We start from the raw sequence: 20,084 nt of genomic DNA, 5'->3' as shown, positions 1-20,084 counted from the left end.
TATTCGTTCCACGCGTATTTTAGCCCTGAAGAAGGGTGTGATTACTGCACGAACGCTTTAATTGTTCGGAACAATCATAATATTAATTTGAACACGTTCCTTTGTGCTCGTGTATAGTAACATTCTAGTCATATTATTAGCATGTTTGTTTTGTACTGTTATTCATACATCTCTGTTCGTTAAAATTCGTCTTTTTTTATAAATTTAATCTTGTTTGATTTGTTTATCATCGAGTTATTATTAATATAATAAGCCTCTTGAAAGCTAAACTAATCAACTCCAGCTTTTTTCAATTTCTTAATTTCATTATACCATTGATAATTGGTTGTCGAGAAACAAATGACTCGATTCCATAAGTTCATTCATCAATGGATAATACTAAATTTTAGAAGTAATATCTATAACATCATCGCTTTCCTGTATTTTTTAATTTACACAGTTGATCAATGTAGCTTCTGAATGGTTCATATCATTATACTATAACATCGAACTGATTGATTTCTCTCCAAGTCGAAAATTAAATTGGAAAATGGTAATCAATTACAAAATTCAATAATTTAAAACAATAAAATCCCGGTTTTACAATAGAAGAGAACAAATCATATTTACACGTATGCACGCCTTTCGTGAATTTACACGTATCTTATAACCTGAATGCAAGCGATTAAACACTCTTAGACATACTTGAACCGCAACAATCGCCATACAAGTACCGCCAACCGCCCTTAGAAATATAACAGTACAAGTATGTACTTTAACCATAAACTTCAGATGTATATCAAAAGAGCGTACCGTGGCAAGAGTCCACCATATGTTTTCGACGGGACGTTCCATCGTCAGATGATATCCGCGAGTTTCGCGCCGTTATTTTCGGGCGAGTACCGTGTACGGTTCATCGAGCGTTCATTACACGTCTCAAACAGGCATGAGGTTGCCTGTGCGCAGCCTCGAACCAACTGGCGCGTGATTACGAGGCGGTGAAACAGGGAGGCACGTCGTATTTTTCTCGAGACGATGTTGCGGCCCGGCGATAATTGCGATACACCGTGGCACGATACCAAGAAACGCTTTTCAATCACCAGTCCGGAGGCGCGAGAAACATTTTCGACGACCCGAAATTACACGTCTGAACTGGTTTTCGCTACGGTGCGGGAACACGCGACCGGATCGAGCCGTCGTCGTGCGGATAAAAACGAGCATCATCCTCTCTCCGCCTCCTTCAACGGGGGGGAGAGACCATCAAAGCGGATCTGTTTACTCGAACGCGTGAAATCGGACTTCTCGGGAATACGAGGATAATATACGAGCGTTTAGTGGGAAACCGTGGCAGAGAAACGGACGCGTCCACCGTTTGTGGCGAGAGCTCGATAAACCCGTGTGCGGAGGAGGATTGGATTCGTCGGAACACGGTGGCCAACGACAGCCGTTTCTTCAAGCTACGAGAGCGTCAATTACTATCACGATCGTTTGCTGCCTCCAACATCTTAAATTCACGACCGCCTGGGTACACAAACAGTTTCAGGGACTATTCGAGGGCTTTAATTATTTGGAAGAGTCGTGCCGTTAATTATAACGTCGAGGTGTTTCGTGGAATTGTCGTTGAACGAGTGGACGAGGAGAGATGTTTGTGTGGAATGTGAATCCAACGTGTAGGATAATGAAGAAGTTTCTTTTAATGGAAGTTTATATTATACGTTCTCTAACCTCTGTTGATTGAGTGATTTTTTAAATCAGAAATTCCTACGATCACACAATTAAGCATTGATAAAGGCAAATCAATTTCGGTTAGTTATTTTCGTACAAATCGAAAGAAACTTAAAAAGATGGGTTTCAATTAGGATTACGTCCGAGAGACGCGACTAATCTTCCCTGGTTAAGAGGTAGATTCTTTAACACTTTCAAAATGAATTCCAATGATTTTAATAACAGCAATTAAGCGATGTAAAGTTTCTCATTCCTAGAAGCGAGAACTCTCTCGTCCTTTTTCTTTCTTTTCTCTTTTTTTTTCTTTTTGTTCCTCCGATACTATTCTGTTCACGAGTGATTTCTGAAAAGGCTGACTAAAGTCGAAAATCAAACTTCTCTATTTCAAAATATCGATCCGTACTCGTCACTTCCATTTTCTGTCTTATATCCGGCGAGAAGCTGTCCGCCGGTCGCAGCGACGCGACGCGTTTTTCGCGAGCACCACCAAGTCTTAATTCGCTAGACGAACTTTCCACGTAAATAAATTTTTAACGAGATATACGCCCGGTTCCGAGCGTAGGTCGCGGCCTCGTACGAGTTTTACGACTCGGCGGCTGCTTATTTCTGGTAATTAACTCCTCTACATGGAGCCACTTGTTCCCGGGAGTTGAACCGGCGCGCTTACAACACCGTTTTTGCCATATGAAATTTCTTCGCCGCCGGTTTTTTCCTTTCTTTCCCCCTGGCGGGAACTCGTCGGCCAGCGCTACGCGATTTTACAACGAAATCCTTTCAGCGTAATCGTTCTTACTTTGCCGCTGGACCGTACACCCGACCGAACCGGTATTTTGACGAATTTATGAACCTTTTTTATATTTTTTTCCCTCCCTTTTTTGACAGAAATATCGACAGTGGCGAATTTTTTTGACAATATAGTATTGATTGCAAGTCGCTGTTCTTCTCTTCGTTGTAATTATTATTTTAAAAGGTCTTTTCGTTAAAGGAAATAAAGTATGTAGAACTTAGAAACGCCATTTGCTTAATGGAGCACGAGACAAGTTGAAACCGAGGAACGAGAGATTGATTGTTTAGACACAGTGAGCGACAGGAAGGGAAGGGGGGAACTATGGCGGAGGTATTTAAGAGAGTGATTAGAGAAAAGCCTTGTTATGAAAGAGTGACAGGAGAAAAGAAAACACAGGCCCCAGATTACAGGACACATTCGAACAAACACGCCAGTCTTCGTGATTCAAGTGTAGTTAGTAAAAATAAAGCGAGAGATTGGACAGACCACTTGTATCTCGTGACTCAACCGAAACCATAGATAGCATGCCCTCTACTCCTATCCCTCGACGGAAATTGGATTACTCTGAAACGCTTAATCAACTTAAATTGGAAAAAAAAAGAACAGAGTTTCCACCGAAAACCAAATACCAATCGTATAGATAACAAATTTCATTGAAAAATAACCCTCGCTTCTACTGAAAAGAGGAAAGATCCCTGAGCCCCTAAGTAAATGGGAATAAAACAAATCGATCGACATTCTCAAGCGATTACGATCGTTTACACGCTGATATCGGTTCCCCTTTTCTCGTCCTATCGGCGAAAGGATCCCGCAGGAACAACGAAGGGACCAGTGACGGACGGTAGAGCGGTAGGCAGGTTCGATCCCTGTATTTATAGACATCCTGGAAAAGAGCAGAGAAACGAGAGAAGAAGAAGTAAGTTATGCGACGTTTGGCCCGCCCCAGCCACTCATTCGGCGACCATAACTCTCGCGGAGTGACAGCTCCGAACGGAAGGGTGTGTGCCGCCCTCCATCCGCGAGAAGAGGGAAATTGAATGCCTTCTTGCAACCCCTCCTCGCGACTCCTCTCTTTTCTACGCCATCTGGACCTCCTTCTTCCTCCCTTAACAACGTCACTGTCAAATTGATAACCGCTTCTTTCGCCTATCCGCGTCAGTAAGCGTCTTCTTCAGGAACCCGTCAGCTTCCGGAGAAGTCGAACGAAACCGTTCGTCGAGAAACCAGACACCCTGCGCGAGGTATTATCGTCCCCGGGACAAGTTGATTTCGACGATTTAAATAATTTATGCGACACTTTGAACCTCGAAGGAGGAACGAAAACAAGAATTATACGGAATCGTTACGAATCCAGCGAGCTTCACGAAGATTTGTTGCCTCCGGTACGGCCGCGAGCAGGATATTAAGCGAATTAGACGAAGCAAAGGGAGGAGGGGGGGCGGTAGGTTTTCGTTAGCCGGCGAAAGAAACGAAAAGGAAAAGCGAGATCGGCGAAATGCCTGGCTAACAACGGAGATTTTCTATCTCGACGGATTTAATAATTCCACCTTGGCCCGCCTTTGTTAACTCTACAATTATTATTAATGACGATGTACGAGAGGGTCGTGGTCGTGGCCACGCCGCTGTTGATTCTCCTTCTCCATCCCACACCTCGTTTGTTTCTCCCTTTGCCGCGCGCCTCCCTCCTCCACCGGGCGTGAATGTAAATTAATTACTCTCCGGGTATTTCGCGAAAAACATATTAAGCGCCCCACCTTATTACGGCACGATATTACAGCATAAATCATGACTCACTTACGGATTACTATTTTTCATACCCGGAAGCGCCGGCTCCCTGGGCTAATCGAAATCCCGAAAACCTGCTGAACTAAATCCCTCACCAAATAACCGTTAATGGATTCCGGAATGAAGAGGCATTCACCTTATGCTATCGCGTATTCCTCGTAAAATTACTCATCCAATTACCATCCTATACTTGATAATCACCGACATAACAACTCATGATGCAAAAAATTTAAATGCCCAAAAAGTTTGTATAAACCAAGAAAACCCGAAATTACAAAGCGCCAGGAATGATGGAAAGGAGGACGAGCAGAAGAAGGCGTATCCCGTAGCGCGGTAATAGTACGTCCCTCCTTAATTGCCGTATTATGACAACGCCTAGCCGGGTTTATTTACTTAACGGGATTAGCAGGTGGACACCTGTGGTATTCTTTTTCCTTATTCTCCGTAGTTACGGTGAAACTCTGCCTTCCTCGTTAGGGCCAGGCGAAATTAGAATGAATGTTTGTAAGAGTGACGACCACGTCAGACGATGACTCGCCCCTCGGGTACCCTACTTAAGTGCACTCTTTCCGTGAACGCCACGAACACCAAAACACGGTTTTCCACGATATCGTCGAAACCATTTTCGTTTCTTTCAGAGAAAACAAACAGTCGTTGCAGCCGGAAGATAACGCGGCTCGAGTCAGCGAGGGCGCATGCTCGTCGTTGTGGCGCCGGGACGGCTGGAGAAACGGAAGTACTACTTTTACACGGCCCTTTCGTCCCCCTTTTGCCTCATGACCCATCCCATGCCCTCCTTCCACGTCCGCGGTCTTTTTGCACCCTTCTCCGCAAGCCAACCCTTCGCTATAACCACCCCTCAGGCGTGACCCATCCCCGCTGTCTTGAAATCACCGTCTCGAGTTGCGTGCAGCGCTTACTTCTCAGGGGAGCTGCAACCCCTTTTATGCGTGCGTGCCTCGTGGCGAGCATGTGTTACGCTCGCCTTCGTGGCCTGGATTTATCAAAAGCGAACCTACGTCGCCGCTGGCCGAGACTCGTGTTTCTGACCTCCAACGTTCTCTTCGTTACAGCACCGTGATATGTCGAACTGGTTTATCGTGTCTCCGCAAGACGTTCGCGTTTAACTAATTTTGGATATAATCTCGCCTGTAAAGTGGTTCGCGTAATTGGGTTAAAGGAAAAGTAGAATTTTTTCCATCGAACGTGTATACTTTATTATCTATTTTTTTACTCTCCAACATATTCGAGATTATGGTAACCTAGACGTTAAGTTATGACGACTTTGGGTCGCCTAAGTCTAATTAAAATCTACGATTTGTCAGTCAATTCTCGAACTGCGATTGAAGAATTATTGGATTCGATTGGATTGAATTCTGCACGAAGAATAGAATCGCGGAATAACGTATCTAAAACATAAAATAGTCATAGCTTAACATTGTCAATTTACGAAATATACGAAATATAAGTTATGACTACTGGCAACGATCTTGTGAAAATACGCGTATGCCGAATACGTTAAAGTTCAACAGAGCGTCGCTTTAAAGTCGGAATTCCTAGACGGCACCCTTTAAGAAAAGACTCTTCCTTCGATTCCTCCGCAATCACGTGCGAGATGTAGACCGAACAGAGGAAGGGTTTCAACCCTTCGGAGACGGTACTCGACCCAGGGAATATAGTGTTTGCTCTCGCGGCCTAGACTTATGAAAATACAGATCCAACGTCGGATTGACGGCCGCCCTTCGAGGTCGAAAGTCGAGGATTATTACACCCGACGTCGACGTCTGACAGTCGACGTCCCTTCAACCTGTCTACTCTCTCTCTCTCTCTCTCTTCCTTCTTCCTTCGATTCGTCCTTTCCGAGTTTCTCTGAATACGGCAAGGAAGGAGTCGGTTAAGTCGATTGCCCGACACTTCGGTCGATTTAACGTGATCATTAGACGCGTGTGTAGACGTGTGAGAGAAAGACGAGCGCGAACGACTCGCTTCTGGCACGTGATCAAGCCGGACGGAATCGCGCGAACCAGGCCGAGCGAACAGATGTCGGGACGTTCGCTTGGGAATGTTTACGCGGGCTGGATTTTATATTCGAGAGACATACGACGCACACGTGCAGCTCGACGGCCCCTTTGTCGTGCCAGCGATTCGACGTTTAAACAAACTCCGCGAAAGTAGAGACGCGCGCGGTGTTAATGACGCCGCGACCCGTACAAAGCCGTGACAAATTGCAACGATCACTGCCGCGGCGTGTTGTGACGGACGTGTCGGTCTGTCTGCAGCTTCGGCTCGCTGTTTCGAAATCTGCGGGTTCGTAAGATCGCCGTGACGGAGGATGTTGCCGGGTGAGATTAAGCTTTGTTCGAGGAAATAACGATGTCTTTTTCGGTGCTTTCCACGATCGGTTGTTATTTATTTAACAAGCTGTCCGTACTTTGGTAAAAACTCAATCGCAAAAATTTGTATTGCTTTAAATTTAACACTCGGAAAGATCACGCTAATAATATTATACAGGAAGTAAAGTGATAAAGTGCATCTATTACAGATAATTAATTTCACCTATATTATAGATAAAAGCAAGATATGTTGAGAAAGTGGAGTTGATTAATTTTGCTTCTGAGTAGCTCGTTTATGCGACGATGTAATAAGAAGAGACGTCTATATTAACTACGAAAGCGTTGCTCACAAATGGAATTCGTTATGTAACTCTCCGTCCACGCTATAAGAAAAACAGCTTACAAAAACCTAAGCAAATCCAACAGAACCTCTTCCTCCACCTCCATTCTTAAGCAGAAAACGATATACAAAAGTAAAGGCTAGGTTTGCCGTTCTACATGGACCGACACACGCCCACGAAATTCCATTCATGTTCAAAGTTAACTTATATACGTGTAACACACTGTTGAAGTTAGTTTCACAATTCCTGACCAACGGGGCCAGCGAGAATCGAAGGTGGCTGGAATCTCGAGACTCGACCCTTTTGCTGTGGAATGTGTTGAATTCGCCGGAAATTCTGAACGCTCGAGGATCACACGTGACGCGATCCGCTCCACCTCCAACACCACTGACTCATTTCAATTAAAAAATTACGCCGGAATTCCAGAGATTCTTAAGATGCTGTCCACCAGTAAAATTCCGATGTGCCAGCCTAAAATCAGCACGGTATGCCGGCTCCGCCATAACGCTTTAATTGTCGCTCGGTTATGTTAATACGTCGACAATTTCATCAACGATGCGCGCGTAACTAATGGATCTGTGGATAATTGGAAGGGCAGAGGGGTCATGGGGATTCGAGGGAGGCAACGGGCCGATGACAATGCCATAACGCAAGAGGGCTTCGCGTAACGATTCACCCACCCTGGACACGCTCGTGTACTGCTCCTACTGTCGTCGACGATATGTAGGGACGTACACACATACACACACACGCGTACAAACACATTATGTTTGTGTGTGTATACTTATGCACGTGAGAACGCTTGATCGTCAGACGCTTATGCGGTGAACTGTACGTTTTGATAGATGTTATTGTTATCAGGGGGCAATTGAATTCGATGTTCGTGCTAGGTAAGGAATTACCGGATGTTACAGTAGTGCGATTGAAAGCGATCGTTGATTTGTATTGGGATGATTAAACCGGAAGGGAGATAAGAAACGTGAGTGTCAGATGGTGCATTGAAAAGTAAGTTCTCAAAATAAAGCACTTTCTTCGCGCCTCGTTCCCACGAATGAAGCACATGATTCATGCGAATGGAACGGTTCGTAGCTCTTTCCGTAAGAAAGGTAGGAAAAAAGTGATAAAGACGAAGTTGGCGCTCCGTGGTGGTAAATTATCGTAGCTCTTTCAACTTCCTTCATCGTTTTCTAACTTCTTCCGAACAAATACCATTGTTTTTGTGATCGCGTTAAATAGGTGTGGTCGGCAGAATGGTATTATGCGCAGGTGGCACCTCCTCGCATAAATATCTATTAAAAGCTTGGACAAACTTGTTTGCTCTGATGCTTAATTTCTACAATAAGAAAAATAGATTTGGAAGATCGACATGATTTTCTTCGCTATTTATTGTACTTATTTACTACTGCGAGGTATGTATTCGTTTGAATCAATCGTTTGCATATGAAAACCACAATCACCCGCATCATCTCAATTCCCATGAGGGAAAGAGCAAAGAAAATTGCAGCGGTAGCCAGCAATCACGGGTAACCGAGGAAGGCGCGTATCGTCGTTTGCTCGTTTTCTCGCGGCAGCTTCACGAATCATGTCCAGTGGCGCACGCAAGACGGACACAGGCGTGTCGCGTGGCTCGGCTCCACGGAGCCTCTGCACACGCAGGTTTGCACACGCGGCCGGTAGTCGAGGTACACTCGGTGAATCGAGTACGCGAAACCAAACGCGACTACCGGCTCGATTCCCCACCTCCGCGCGAGTGCGTGCACGCGCCTGTGTGCAAGCTGGCGTTACGCGTGCATCGCGCGCAGACCGCAATCCGACCGACGTACAACATGTTTATGTATCGCAGGCAACATTAACATCGCAATTTATGCGCGCTTTAACTGGCCCGCAGCCCTTCCACCTCTTCGGCTCTCGTCCTCTTGGCCGTCGGCTGGCCCGCTTAACACAACCGCGAATTTACCAACGCGGTTCGACGTACAAGTTCACTCACCGCAGGAGGGCCGAGTATCTCCGCTCCCTCGTCGCTACGGTTTCCCCTGGTGCCCTTCCTAAACCAGCTTTCGTCGACCCGACACGCTATTTATATTTTCGTCGATCGTTACTTATCGTTTCCGCTCGCGTCGTAAGAGACCGACTTACGATCCGCTCGCTTATTAAATTTGGAGAAACGAGCCAAGCTTGTCGCTGGAAATGGAACGACGCTGCGGAACGTCGTGTCTTTACCCGCGTTTTATTGCACGTTCGCGAAGATCGAAACGGCCACGTTGGTATATACGGCTGCGGCCAAGTTTAGAGGCGTGATTGAATTCTAGAGTGGACGAGCGGGGTTGCGCGGGAGATTCTAGGCCTCGGCCGTGATGGAATTCTCTCTCGGATAATTCTCTCTGATTTCATTGCTTCGAACCTGCGAATCGTCCATTTCTACTTATCGCACGATCCACCAACAAACGCGAGAATCTGTAGAAATCGTCGTCTCGTGTTATTGGTTCTTATACAACGTAATGGCCACATCGTTCAAAACGTCTCTGTGGATGTTTGCCCGTGGCGATTCCCAACGTTAGAGCGTCGCGATAAATTTCAATGTTCGCTCGCAAGAACGCCTCGCACCTTCTCCTTCCCACCCCGTGGTTTCGGCAAAAACGCGCATCCGCCCACTCCATTAAACATTCCGCCGGGCGTAGATTTATTTCTTTCTAAAACTGTTACGTGTATCGCGGAGAGGCCGAGAGACGCGTAACCAGACCGAAACGCCAAGGCCATCCATCTTTCGCGCTTTTGGTACGTTCGCCAGGCGGCGGAGTTTCAGCCTCGGGGGTGCGAGATACGTTTCGTAGTCGGGGTTCGCGGGCCCGATTTCACGAACGAGTACGTAAAAGCCTTTCTTCACAGACCGGAACTCCTTGCTGGATACTTTGCAAGTTTCCTCGGCCTGTTTACCTGACGCGGGGTCGACTTCGTATCCGAAGTCAATGGGATGGAAAGCAAGCCGAGTAGAAACGGTGGTTTAAATGCGTGGCGACGGGGGTCGAAGCGGAACAACCCCGGAGGGCGTCGCGAGGGATCCGCTTTCTCGGTCGCGCCTGTTTTTATCGGCCGTCCCAAACGGGCAGAGCCTGTTACCACCAAAGAGAATTATGGTCTCGGATGTAAACACGTATTTCTACCTCGCACCACGGAGAAACGGGGAAGGTGGCATCGATTTTCTGCCACCGGGACGAGTAACATACGCCGTCGAAGACAACCGCACACGGTTCGCTCGAGTACGCGTCTCATGCTTCTCGGAGCTCGTTTCGAATCAATTGGCTGGTTAAGGATGTCGGGTAGTTCTACTTTACTTGATTGTTACCTATTTTGTAGCTGGTAACTTATCCTTTTTCTGCTAGTTACTCTGCTGGAAAGCTGTTTAATGGATCAATCTTAAATAGAGTGGTTACAAAGTATTTGCACACCATTGCGTTTAGGTCATTTGCGTAATAATCAATTAGACCTAAGTAGAAACTACGTATCAAATTATATGATTATACAAATACTTTCCGTACAAATACCAATAATATGGATTTGTTATACGTAATATTAAGGTTATGGAAAAAAGCAGAAGTATTCTGTTTTGTTATTCATCAACTTATTTGTTTCGTAACGAGCGTAAGTTTTTTCGATATCAGACAATAAGGTAATGACAAGAAAGGAAAAACCACAGATAATATACAGCGTGCACTAATTTCGCCTTGTAAGAATTGCTGAAATTAAATAAAGATAATATGAAGATGTTTCGTACGTTTCTTCCGGGAATAGGCTATTGTAGGATCTTAATTCGTCTGGTTAATTATCAATAAAGGATTCTCGGTAACGTCGACAGCTCTGGCGCGCTGTTTATTTTTTACCAATCGCTGTCTTAACGTCAATTACGTTTAATTGAGAACCGTCTAGCTAGGCGTGAGATGAGCGACGCCAGAATCATTAAGCATCATCGATTTCGGCGACATACTCGATCTTTCGTCGCAGAGATCTACCATCTCTACGTGCACATATATACTCACATATGTCTATAGTTCGTCCTCCACAGAAACAGAGGATCAATAGGTAGAAGATGAGGCACGTCTGCAGGTAGTCCATGGTGGCGTCGATGGATGGTCCGCTATCCACTGGTCATCGAACTTTCATAACCGTATCTGCAAGAACGAACATCAAGAAGCAAATGAGAAAGTAGTATATACTTGTTGTAAGAAAAACAACAAAATTATAGAGAAAGAAGTAAAATTACAAACGTTGCCCGGCAAGAGGGACGAAATCACGACTACGCTAACGATAGCGGGCTGAGACTGGAAGAAAGCAATTAAACGTAACTTCTCGGGAACCGGCGACCGATCCGGGTGGGGCACGAGGAACGGGGATCATGGTAAACGTAGAAAAACAGGCTGGAAACGGCCGTTTCGAGCTCCCCGTGCTTTTCGCCAGGGTGAAATGGCGCGGCTCTCGCACCGGACAGATATACGACCGGTACAGCAGCCACGAACAAAGAGCTACATTCACGCCAGCAGCCATTACGCGTCATTATCGAGATTAGGATCGGGAGTTCGGACGTTGAAAGGAGAAGAAGAACGAGTGAGTAAGAGGGAAGGGAAAAGAAGAGGGGAAAAAGAGCTAGTGCAGCATGAAAGATAACAGGAGCGAGAGAGAAGGTACGGAGAACGCCCGTGGGGCCCTTTGGGCTGGTTGTTCTTGTCTTGAACGAGGGGGCGAAACTCGTGTGTACCGGATGAGACTAAAGGAGGGTGAGCCACGCGAGGGAGCCAAGGAGAGGAGGATGTGGAAGAGGCAGGACTGTACTTTATTCACAGTGGTGCCGTCGTGGCGCGTACCGGAGAAAAAAGCAAGGAGGGATCCTACCGGAGAGAGCATAGGCGAGCCTTCACTTTTTGGCTAATTAACGGCAGTTCCTTCGGCTACCAACTACTTTGCGATGCTTATCTGGCAAGTTTAGGGACCCCCTTTCGTGCGTAGCTCGTTATTCAATGACCCATGGAAAAAATCTCGGCTCGATGACGCGTTTCTTGCCTTCTTCTCCACGGTGTATATCGCGGCTACCATCGCGAATAATCTTGAACCTTTCTCTTCGGGCGAGACGAGAATTCCACAGGTAATTCTTTGGATATCGTTAGAGGATCGTGGAAAAAAGGATAAGCCGAGTGATTTTAATGAAGTCGTCGTCGAGAGATCGGGAGGGTCGATCGTCTCCCAGAAATCGTCTCGGCAATCCGTAACTCTTCTGTTTCATGTATGCGTGTGTACGTACGTAATGCCTTGTGTTTGTCTGTGTACTTGTACATTGGCCATCCGGGAACGGTATTCTACTTAATCGGTAAATGGGGAAATTCCATCAAGATTCGGTGAATGCGGCTGCGACAGCTCCATAGAGGCGCATAATCGATTAAGTGGCTGAATCGGATTATCCGACCGGCAATTAAGATACCATTCAGCATGAAGCGGTTACGTTGGTACCGGTGTCGGGGATAGTACGATCACAATGCGGAGGATCGATTAGTCGACGCAGTAATTAAGGTCATAGGGTGCATCGAAGCTCGAGTTACTCGAGTCGGTGCAACAGACCGTGTCGTAGACTCGTGCACTCGTTCCGTTCGTCGACTGCTTGAATTCACCGTGACGCGCGATTAATCATTGGTCACGGCCGCGGGATCTATTTAGAACGCTTCGTGCTCAACGTACCGTTCTGTTCTACTCTCGCGAGCGCAATATCGATCCCGTCTGTCTGATTTTCGTGTTACCACCCGACGCGACCGCCAGACGACCGTGGAGTCATTAGAGAGAAACTCTCCAATTTCGAGGGGAACTTTTCAACCTGGTCTAGTAATTTTAGGTGAAAATAACGCGACCTGGGGAATTCCTACGAGCACCGATTCCAACAATATAAATTTCAATCGTGAAATCTATATCTAGAAAACGAGCGAGGAATCGCTGTAAGGGGTGAGTTTATAGTCGCTAGTTGAAACGGTACGGTTTGCGCTATTTCCAGCATTGGCGTCGACATAACGTCTTCTGTAAATCTCTCAGACGACGATACGGGGGCCTGGAAACGGAGAAATCATGTGGATTTAGTGGCTCGGTTTGTTCCTACGGATACGCACACAGCCATCTCTCATCCGCTGAAGCAGCACCTTCGCCCTTTTACCGCGGGTCGCTACATAAAGTGCCCTTGTACTTCACTCTGGACGCTCGATTTCCACGTTATTCGCCGTTTCCTTCTTCTTAAATAACCCATCGTTCATAAACCCGACTCTTTCTTTTAACGTGTTCGACGTTCTTCTGCTAGTCGCGTCCCTGATTTATAGCACGACCGAACACAGAAGTCTGTTTTTCCACGGAAACTAAATTAAAAGTACGGAATTCGCCTTCTTGCTGTACCAGACTTTCTACAAGCGAAGAAAAGGATTAAAGACATTAGAAAAACATGCTTTACAATCGTATCTTACCGCTTCTCTATTCGAAAATCTATTGAATATCCTCGCGTTTCAAGCTGAGACTGTAATAAGATTTTACCTAGACGGGCTTCTGTAAGTCTGGTTCCACTAATTTGAGCGCAATTAAAACGGAGGCGAGTTCCTACCGCTCGAGACCGTTTGCACGGTCGTTTTGCAGAACAGCCGCGATTTTCTTGAAAAGACACGCTCCCGTAATGGTGGCGACCGAGGAAGGGGGCCATGAAAAAAGTAGCAGAACTCGCGTACAGGCATATAAACGACCGTGCAAGTTCCCCACGCTACCGACGTTTCTGGATCGTTAACCGGGGCTCGTCGAGAAACTCTGGAGCACGGGGAAAAATTTGTATCCAAACTAGTTTCCCTCCACCCACGAGTAGTTTCACCTCGGTGAAAAATATGACGCACTCGCTACCATCGATAAATCCTAAAACGTCGGCCATCCCATTAGTAGTCGTAAGTTTTTTAATCATTTCCTCAACAGCCACGAAAATCCTCCGCGATCGCGTTCGACTTTCTACCCTCGTTGCTCGAGGAAGAAAAAGAGATACAACAATATACAGGCGTTTCTCCATTCGATAATTCCGATTTCGATGAAACTTCCTCGATACCCGGGAACCGTACGTTCATTGTAACGGAGTAAAACTACCCCTACAAGTTCGCGAAACTTTTATTTTCCCCGATATGTCTCATTAACTGCAATAGTTAGAGAATGAGTCCCGGTATTCGACCAGGTAAAACCTTGATTGGGTAAAGCGAGGGTAAAGTAACCATTGCCGTTGCTATCAACTTTATAGGGAATTCTAGTGCGATCAATTATTGAATTACGCGATCAAATAACGTTTTAATCTAATCGAACTTAATCTATTGAAAATTATCTACATACATTACATGCTTTTTAATATCCTATAATTTTATTATCATATTCCTTAGTATTATAATAATAAGTTATATTTTATATAGTATATCCGTAGTATCATCGGATATTTTCCATTTCGTTATATTTTGTCTTTCGATAAACTAAACACTTTATATCAAACATTCTATAATACATTTAGTATTACTTGTTCCATAAATGTAGAATGTAAACCATTAAAAAAATTATATGTATCTTTACCAGTGGATCGAATCAAAAAATTCCAAGAAACAGCGCGCTGTTACATATTCAAATCCATGCAATAATTCTCCGACTTACAAAAGAACCAAAACGTCAACTTTTAATACCTATCTACCCAATGAGCCAAATGAACGTGGCTCCACCCCTATTCGAAGAAGCACGCTAGAATTAACGTATTATTCCGGCGGCAGGTTCTCGCGCGACTAATGGCTGGCGGATCGTTAAGTGGCGGCTGGCGAAAACGAGATCCTCGAGTTCGCTCGAGAAAACTCGCGGCAACGGTTTCCGTGGCGGAAAAACACGCACGCTTTCCGCCCCTAGAGGATTTACGAGGCCGCTGGAAGGAAGTGGTCGCGCGTGCCGTTCAAAGGCACAGTCGTTTTCATGTCGCGTAAATTTGCGCGCGAATTCGCGGAAAGCCAACTTTTGCGCTCGCGAATCTGCGCGTTTCGCCGGTTGAAAGAGAAAGGGGGAGAGAAATGGATAGGAGTGAGTGGCCAGGCAAATTAAAAGTCGACGAAGTCGTCCTCGCGTAATTGCCGGGGCGCGACGCGACTTATTTTCGTAGACCCTCTCATGACGACGACGTCGACGCCGGCGAGAGAAAGAGAAAGAAAGAGAAATCGCGACGCGGGTGGGTCCGCGCGCCACCGCTTTAATAGTAGAACGCTGCGGAAGGTGGAAACACGTGTGCAGCTCCGCGAAACCTCTTTTCTTCTCTTCTCATACTCCTGCAAATCCCTGCGACTAATTCTAGGCTTCTCGATCCGAACCTCTATTACACCCTTCTAACGCGAAGCGCGATCGTAGAGAATAAAGTAGCAGGAGGGGTGTGTCATTTAGACAAGTAGTATGTAAGCAAAGCATTAGGAAAGTTTGGTGTTAAATTCGATATAGGTTTTTTCAGTAGAATTCTTACTTGTATTCTTAATTTTCTTTAAAAAACTTTCTACCTAGTGTATATATTTACGTTCATTTTACTGGAACTTTGTTGATATCTAACTTGTAGGTAGAGAGTGAAATTTGGTGGTTATCCAACAAGTTTATAAACGAATTAGGAGGTTTAAAATGTCAAATTTTGCATAAATTTCGTAAAAGTACCCAATCGAGTAGAGACTCGGAGCGGACCGACGATACTTTCAGTGAAACGTAAGAATATTGCTAAAAGAAGTACAAAAATAAGCATCGCAGTTTTACTTGCGAAATTTCAGTCGCCGCAAATATAAATACGATGTAATTTATTCTTAATGTTGATAGAAACGACACGGTACAATGTCCAAGAGAATCGGCGAGTTAAACGACGAGTTAATTCGTTTTGCCCGGTTAAAAAATTTAAAAGATTCCTTATAAGATTGCCCGATTCGGTATTTCTATATACTAACTTGTTTATTATTCCATTCAAGTATCGCAATTCGTTTGTACACATCAGACAGAGGAATTCAATCTGTTAATTTCATTTGTACAATTCTGTACGGTTTCAAATTCCTCTTAAGAGAAGGGCCACTTTGACGACGTCGTCAAGATTCAAATTGAAGCAAGGGGAGCGAGACAGAAAGCACGAGATAAAGCGAAATGGACGTCGGCTGGATTTCCCTAGGACGCAAATAGCATTTCCACGGAGTACCGGCGGCGGTCAACCGAGTCACTTACGCTTTACAGTATCTTGCCGGAAATGCAACGTGCTCTCTCCCCGGTGTACCTACGTCGGAGGATGTCTCCTCGAAGAGACGTACAAACAGGTTTTACAGCCGGCCTTTCCGCGAAATCAGAAGCAACATCGTGCGTCCCCGGACGTATGCCGTTTGCTTCGAGCAGGATCTATAAAATTTACACGAGCCTCCTGTCTCCTGGCATCCGGCGATTTTCCTTTTCGAGATAACGGCCGTAACCGTTGTTAAACCGATGTAACAGGGGTCCGAGTTATCCTTAATACTATCAATCACGAGTGTCATAAAAAAATGAAATTGAAAGACGTCGTAGCTTTGACAACCAATGACTTGGTATATTTGCTCCTTCTTTTATGTGCTATGAAAGTGAATCCCTTTAAATGAAATTAGACTGTAAATTTCATCGCATTTTATGGTAAAAGATTAACGTGATCCTGCGAATAATTTATATAAGGGAATTCTACGTGTTGAAACGTGTAACACTACGTCACAAATTACTTAATAAATATAGTACAAAGAGAGACGGCAAGGATCACATTTAGACCGAAATACAAAAAATACCAAGATACCATTTGCTTCGTAATGCCAAAATTAAAACAAATAAAAAGTATATTTTAAAATATTTATTCGTAGTCCCTCGAACATTCCTTAGGTTCGCTTAACTTCACACTTTGAATCTACTTTTAGACTTCAGACTAATATGTCGTATAATCAGAACTCTGTCAATCAAAAACCACCACCAAAGCATTTTAGCGCTTGTAACCCGCAGCCAGCTTCTAATTTGCACCATAAAATAATAACACGAACTATGGAATGTGAATCGAGCTTTGATACCCCTCACAATAATCCTCTTATACCTCCTCCTAGTAAAAATCTTCATCAGCGGAAATTCAAAGAAGCGATTCACCCAGGGGTTCGGCCATCCATCAGGGAGAAATTTCTTCCACGAGCGTGCGGCTCGGCACGGCAGAGCGCTTTGATCGGTTGCTGGACACTTTGCAAATGGTCGTGATCGGACATTCTCGGGCGCATCGGCGTCGCGGAACGCGCGAAAAAGAGAGGAGCGCTCGAAGCATGGCTAATTACGAGGGTTCTGTTCGACTACCGTGTGCTGTTCGCGCGGACGCTGCTGGCGCTGATGTTTATCTTCGAACGCGAGCGATGGGAGCCCAAGATGGCAGTGCATCTCCCATTTATTCAACGCGAGAAACCGGTACGCTCTTGCCGGTAGGACGAGAGTAAACGGCCCAAGCCTCCGGGATATCTGCATCTTGTTCCACTCGTCTTCGTTGGCTCTACGCATCACGCGTTTCTCCCCGCGAACGCTTTACAGCCGGTTTCGTATTAATTTCCAGCGGTTTCGTAGCTCCGGGTGAACACTTTGTCTTCTATCGGCGCGTACACGATCTCGCGAAAGCTGAAACAACTCGCACCCTGAGCGCGACATAGCCACGGGCGACGGCGACAGGCCGAGACTGTGCTGTGGATTTAACGACATTCCCCAGGTATCTAAATCAGATTGAAGCTGGTTTCTATGGGGCGAACGATCGTTGGTTCGTTTAGCGTAGAACGTCTTCCTGCTTTGATTTTTCCGCCTTTTCTTCTCTTTTTTTCGTTGATTTAGTAGTTTCTTGCTGATGTATTGCGATGTAAAATCATCGAGGGGCAGGGACATTATATTAATTGTATACGTGGTTCGACAGAAAAGTGTGGTTTATTATATTATTATCTTATTAAGCCAGACAAGTCGATGATAACGTAAAATGTTGTAATAATATGTTGCGTGATTTATATGTTCTCTTACGTGTCGTACGTTGCTCAAGCATTTAGAGTGCCGCTACCACGAACGATTCTCTTGCGCTAACCAAAGGAACTGACAAGCGAAGAAGTTTTACAAGTTTCATACACTGATTTTAATAAAATCAACATGACAGAGAAAATGACCCTTTAATTGTTTCAAGCAGCGTATACGTACATAAGCATTCATACATGTTTCGATAATGTCTAGCAATATATCCTCGCCAAAGGCACTTTAAGAAACATGTATCTCGTCGAACGTAAATCAGCATGTTCGACTCGGCCTTACTCGCGGAATCCATCTCCTCTAAACAGTCACCCCACAGCCTACCACATCGGACAGCTTAAAATACAGTCCAAAGGAGCACAATGCCGAATAAAAAGTGACACGATCGCGTTACAATGGCTCGCATAGACGCGTCCCTCCCCTGTTCGTGTATAGACGTTCAGTCTGGACTCGTAAAAATCCATTACTCCGGCGTTCGAATCTTGTTCGCTGTCAGGGAAGGTATTCAAGGAGGATCGAGAGCGGTCGAAGCGCCCGTGGCGTTCCTCTCGTTAGGTCGCCGCTACCTCGACGGGGGGTGCCGTTCATAACTCAGCCGAAATATTCGCCTACATTCTGCGCGTCGCCGGCGCGATGCTTACGATGCACGTAGAACGCTTTGGGCCAACTTTATCCGGGCATACCGTACCCTCTCCTTTCCCCCTTTCTCGTTTAACTAACGTGTCCTTGTATCCGGACGCGTGCAAGCTTTACCTTGCTCCTCGAGAGTCGACGCGCACGCAGTGTGACGTACAATAACGCGACCGACCAAGTTTGACCCTGGAAAGCCAGGTGGAAGAGCGCAGGAGATCGCGAGGAAGGGAGAAGGTGGCAGTACCTAGGAGGAGAAGGGTTGGCTGACGTCGACCCTCGAGAAGAGGGTCCGTTAGGGAGGCGGTTGGTGTAGCAGGGCCATGAATTATGCAGTTCGCCGGGGGCTAAGGCCTCGCACGATAGAAGAGGAGAATACCACGAAGGGAGACGATGGAACGTTCGCGTTATTCGAAGTGGTAACGAGAAAGAGAGAGAGGAAAAGAGAGATAAAGGTGGGCGCACCTATACGCGGCCCAGAGCCACTTTACCCTTCTTTACCTCCTCCACGTTTCCCCCTCTGGATCTTCCACCTGAATTTCTACATCACCACCCTGCTGCAGCTTCGGCGACGTCGCCTCCTCGACAGTCGCTACGCCGACACTTTAGCAGAGCCGATTGAAATTTTCATACCGACACGTCTGCCGTTCTAGTTTATGTTCGGAACAAGTGAAACGTCGCTCACCATCCACGTCTTTCGCTGTCTTCTTCTGTTTCTTCTGTCTTTCGCTTCGGGGTCTCCTCCCTTTCTTCCCTACCTTCGTTGTTCTTTCTTAGCTACGTTAGTGGAAGGCTCGTCTATAGTTTCGTCCTTCCATCAACTTTCTTTTGTCTGCTTCTTGTCTCTGTTATCATCGACGATTTCGTATTTCTACTTTTCACTTGTTTCGTTTTGGTGTTTGAACACGAGGTAGCGAACGATAACCACCCACGTTGAATGCGTGTCGATATTTCTCGAGTGCACTTCTCTTTCCTGCCTTTTCACGTAGATTGCCTATGTCGTTTTCTCGAATGGCGCACGCTGGAGCACGTGATTGATGCTGAGCCAGCTCGAGTGACTTGTTGTCGAGGATGCGTACTTTGCCGGAAATTCGAAGCACCAGCCTCTCTATCTCTCTGTCTCTGACTATGTGTACACTTAGTAAATTGCGGCACGGTTTACTTCTATCAAAGTAAAATCCTCAATGTCGGGAAAGTAGTCGCGAATAGAATATCGGTATTCTCAGTCTCCAATGGGCAAAAGTAAATTGGAATCGCATGATCAATTCGTGAAACTCTCTTCAACTGAATACCTATCTGGATCACCAATCTCTGCCGTTCTTTTAATTACTTCCCGCGCATAAAATATGAGCCATGGATATCCCCGAGAACAGGACTCCCTTTGCCACCTTGCCATTCAGATTTCAGTGACTGGTCGGTCGAGGC

At 45.7% G+C, this 20,084-nt stretch overlaps 1 protein-coding gene across 4 annotated transcripts in view; it reads right to left on the bottom strand.

The window, feature by feature from the left end:
* The window catches only part of LOC117204376 (discoidin domain-containing receptor 2-like), a 130,010-nt gene that overhangs the window by 25,708 nt on the left and 84,218 nt on the right, over window positions 1–20,084 (bottom strand). For all 4 annotated transcript variants that reach the window (XM_033441702.1, XM_033441701.1, XM_033441703.1 and 1 more), the window contains one exon: window positions 10,985–11,116. In XM_033441702.1, the coding sequence (XP_033297593.1) occupies window positions 10,985–11,060 (76 nt within the window). In that variant the 5' untranslated portion in view covers window positions 11,061–11,116. The remainder of the gene's footprint in view (window positions 1–10,984; window positions 11,117–20,084) is intronic.

The sequence above is a fragment of the Bombus bifarius genome, unplaced genomic scaffold, assembly GCF_011952205.1.
Source record: "Bombus bifarius isolate JDL3187 unplaced genomic scaffold, Bbif_JDL3187 scf7180000007978, whole genome shotgun sequence".
NCBI classification, from domain to species: Eukaryota; Metazoa; Arthropoda; class Insecta; order Hymenoptera; family Apidae; genus Bombus; species Bombus bifarius.
The sequence above is the reverse complement of the archived record's forward strand: the minus strand, read 5'-3'. Positions and strand labels throughout refer to the sequence as shown.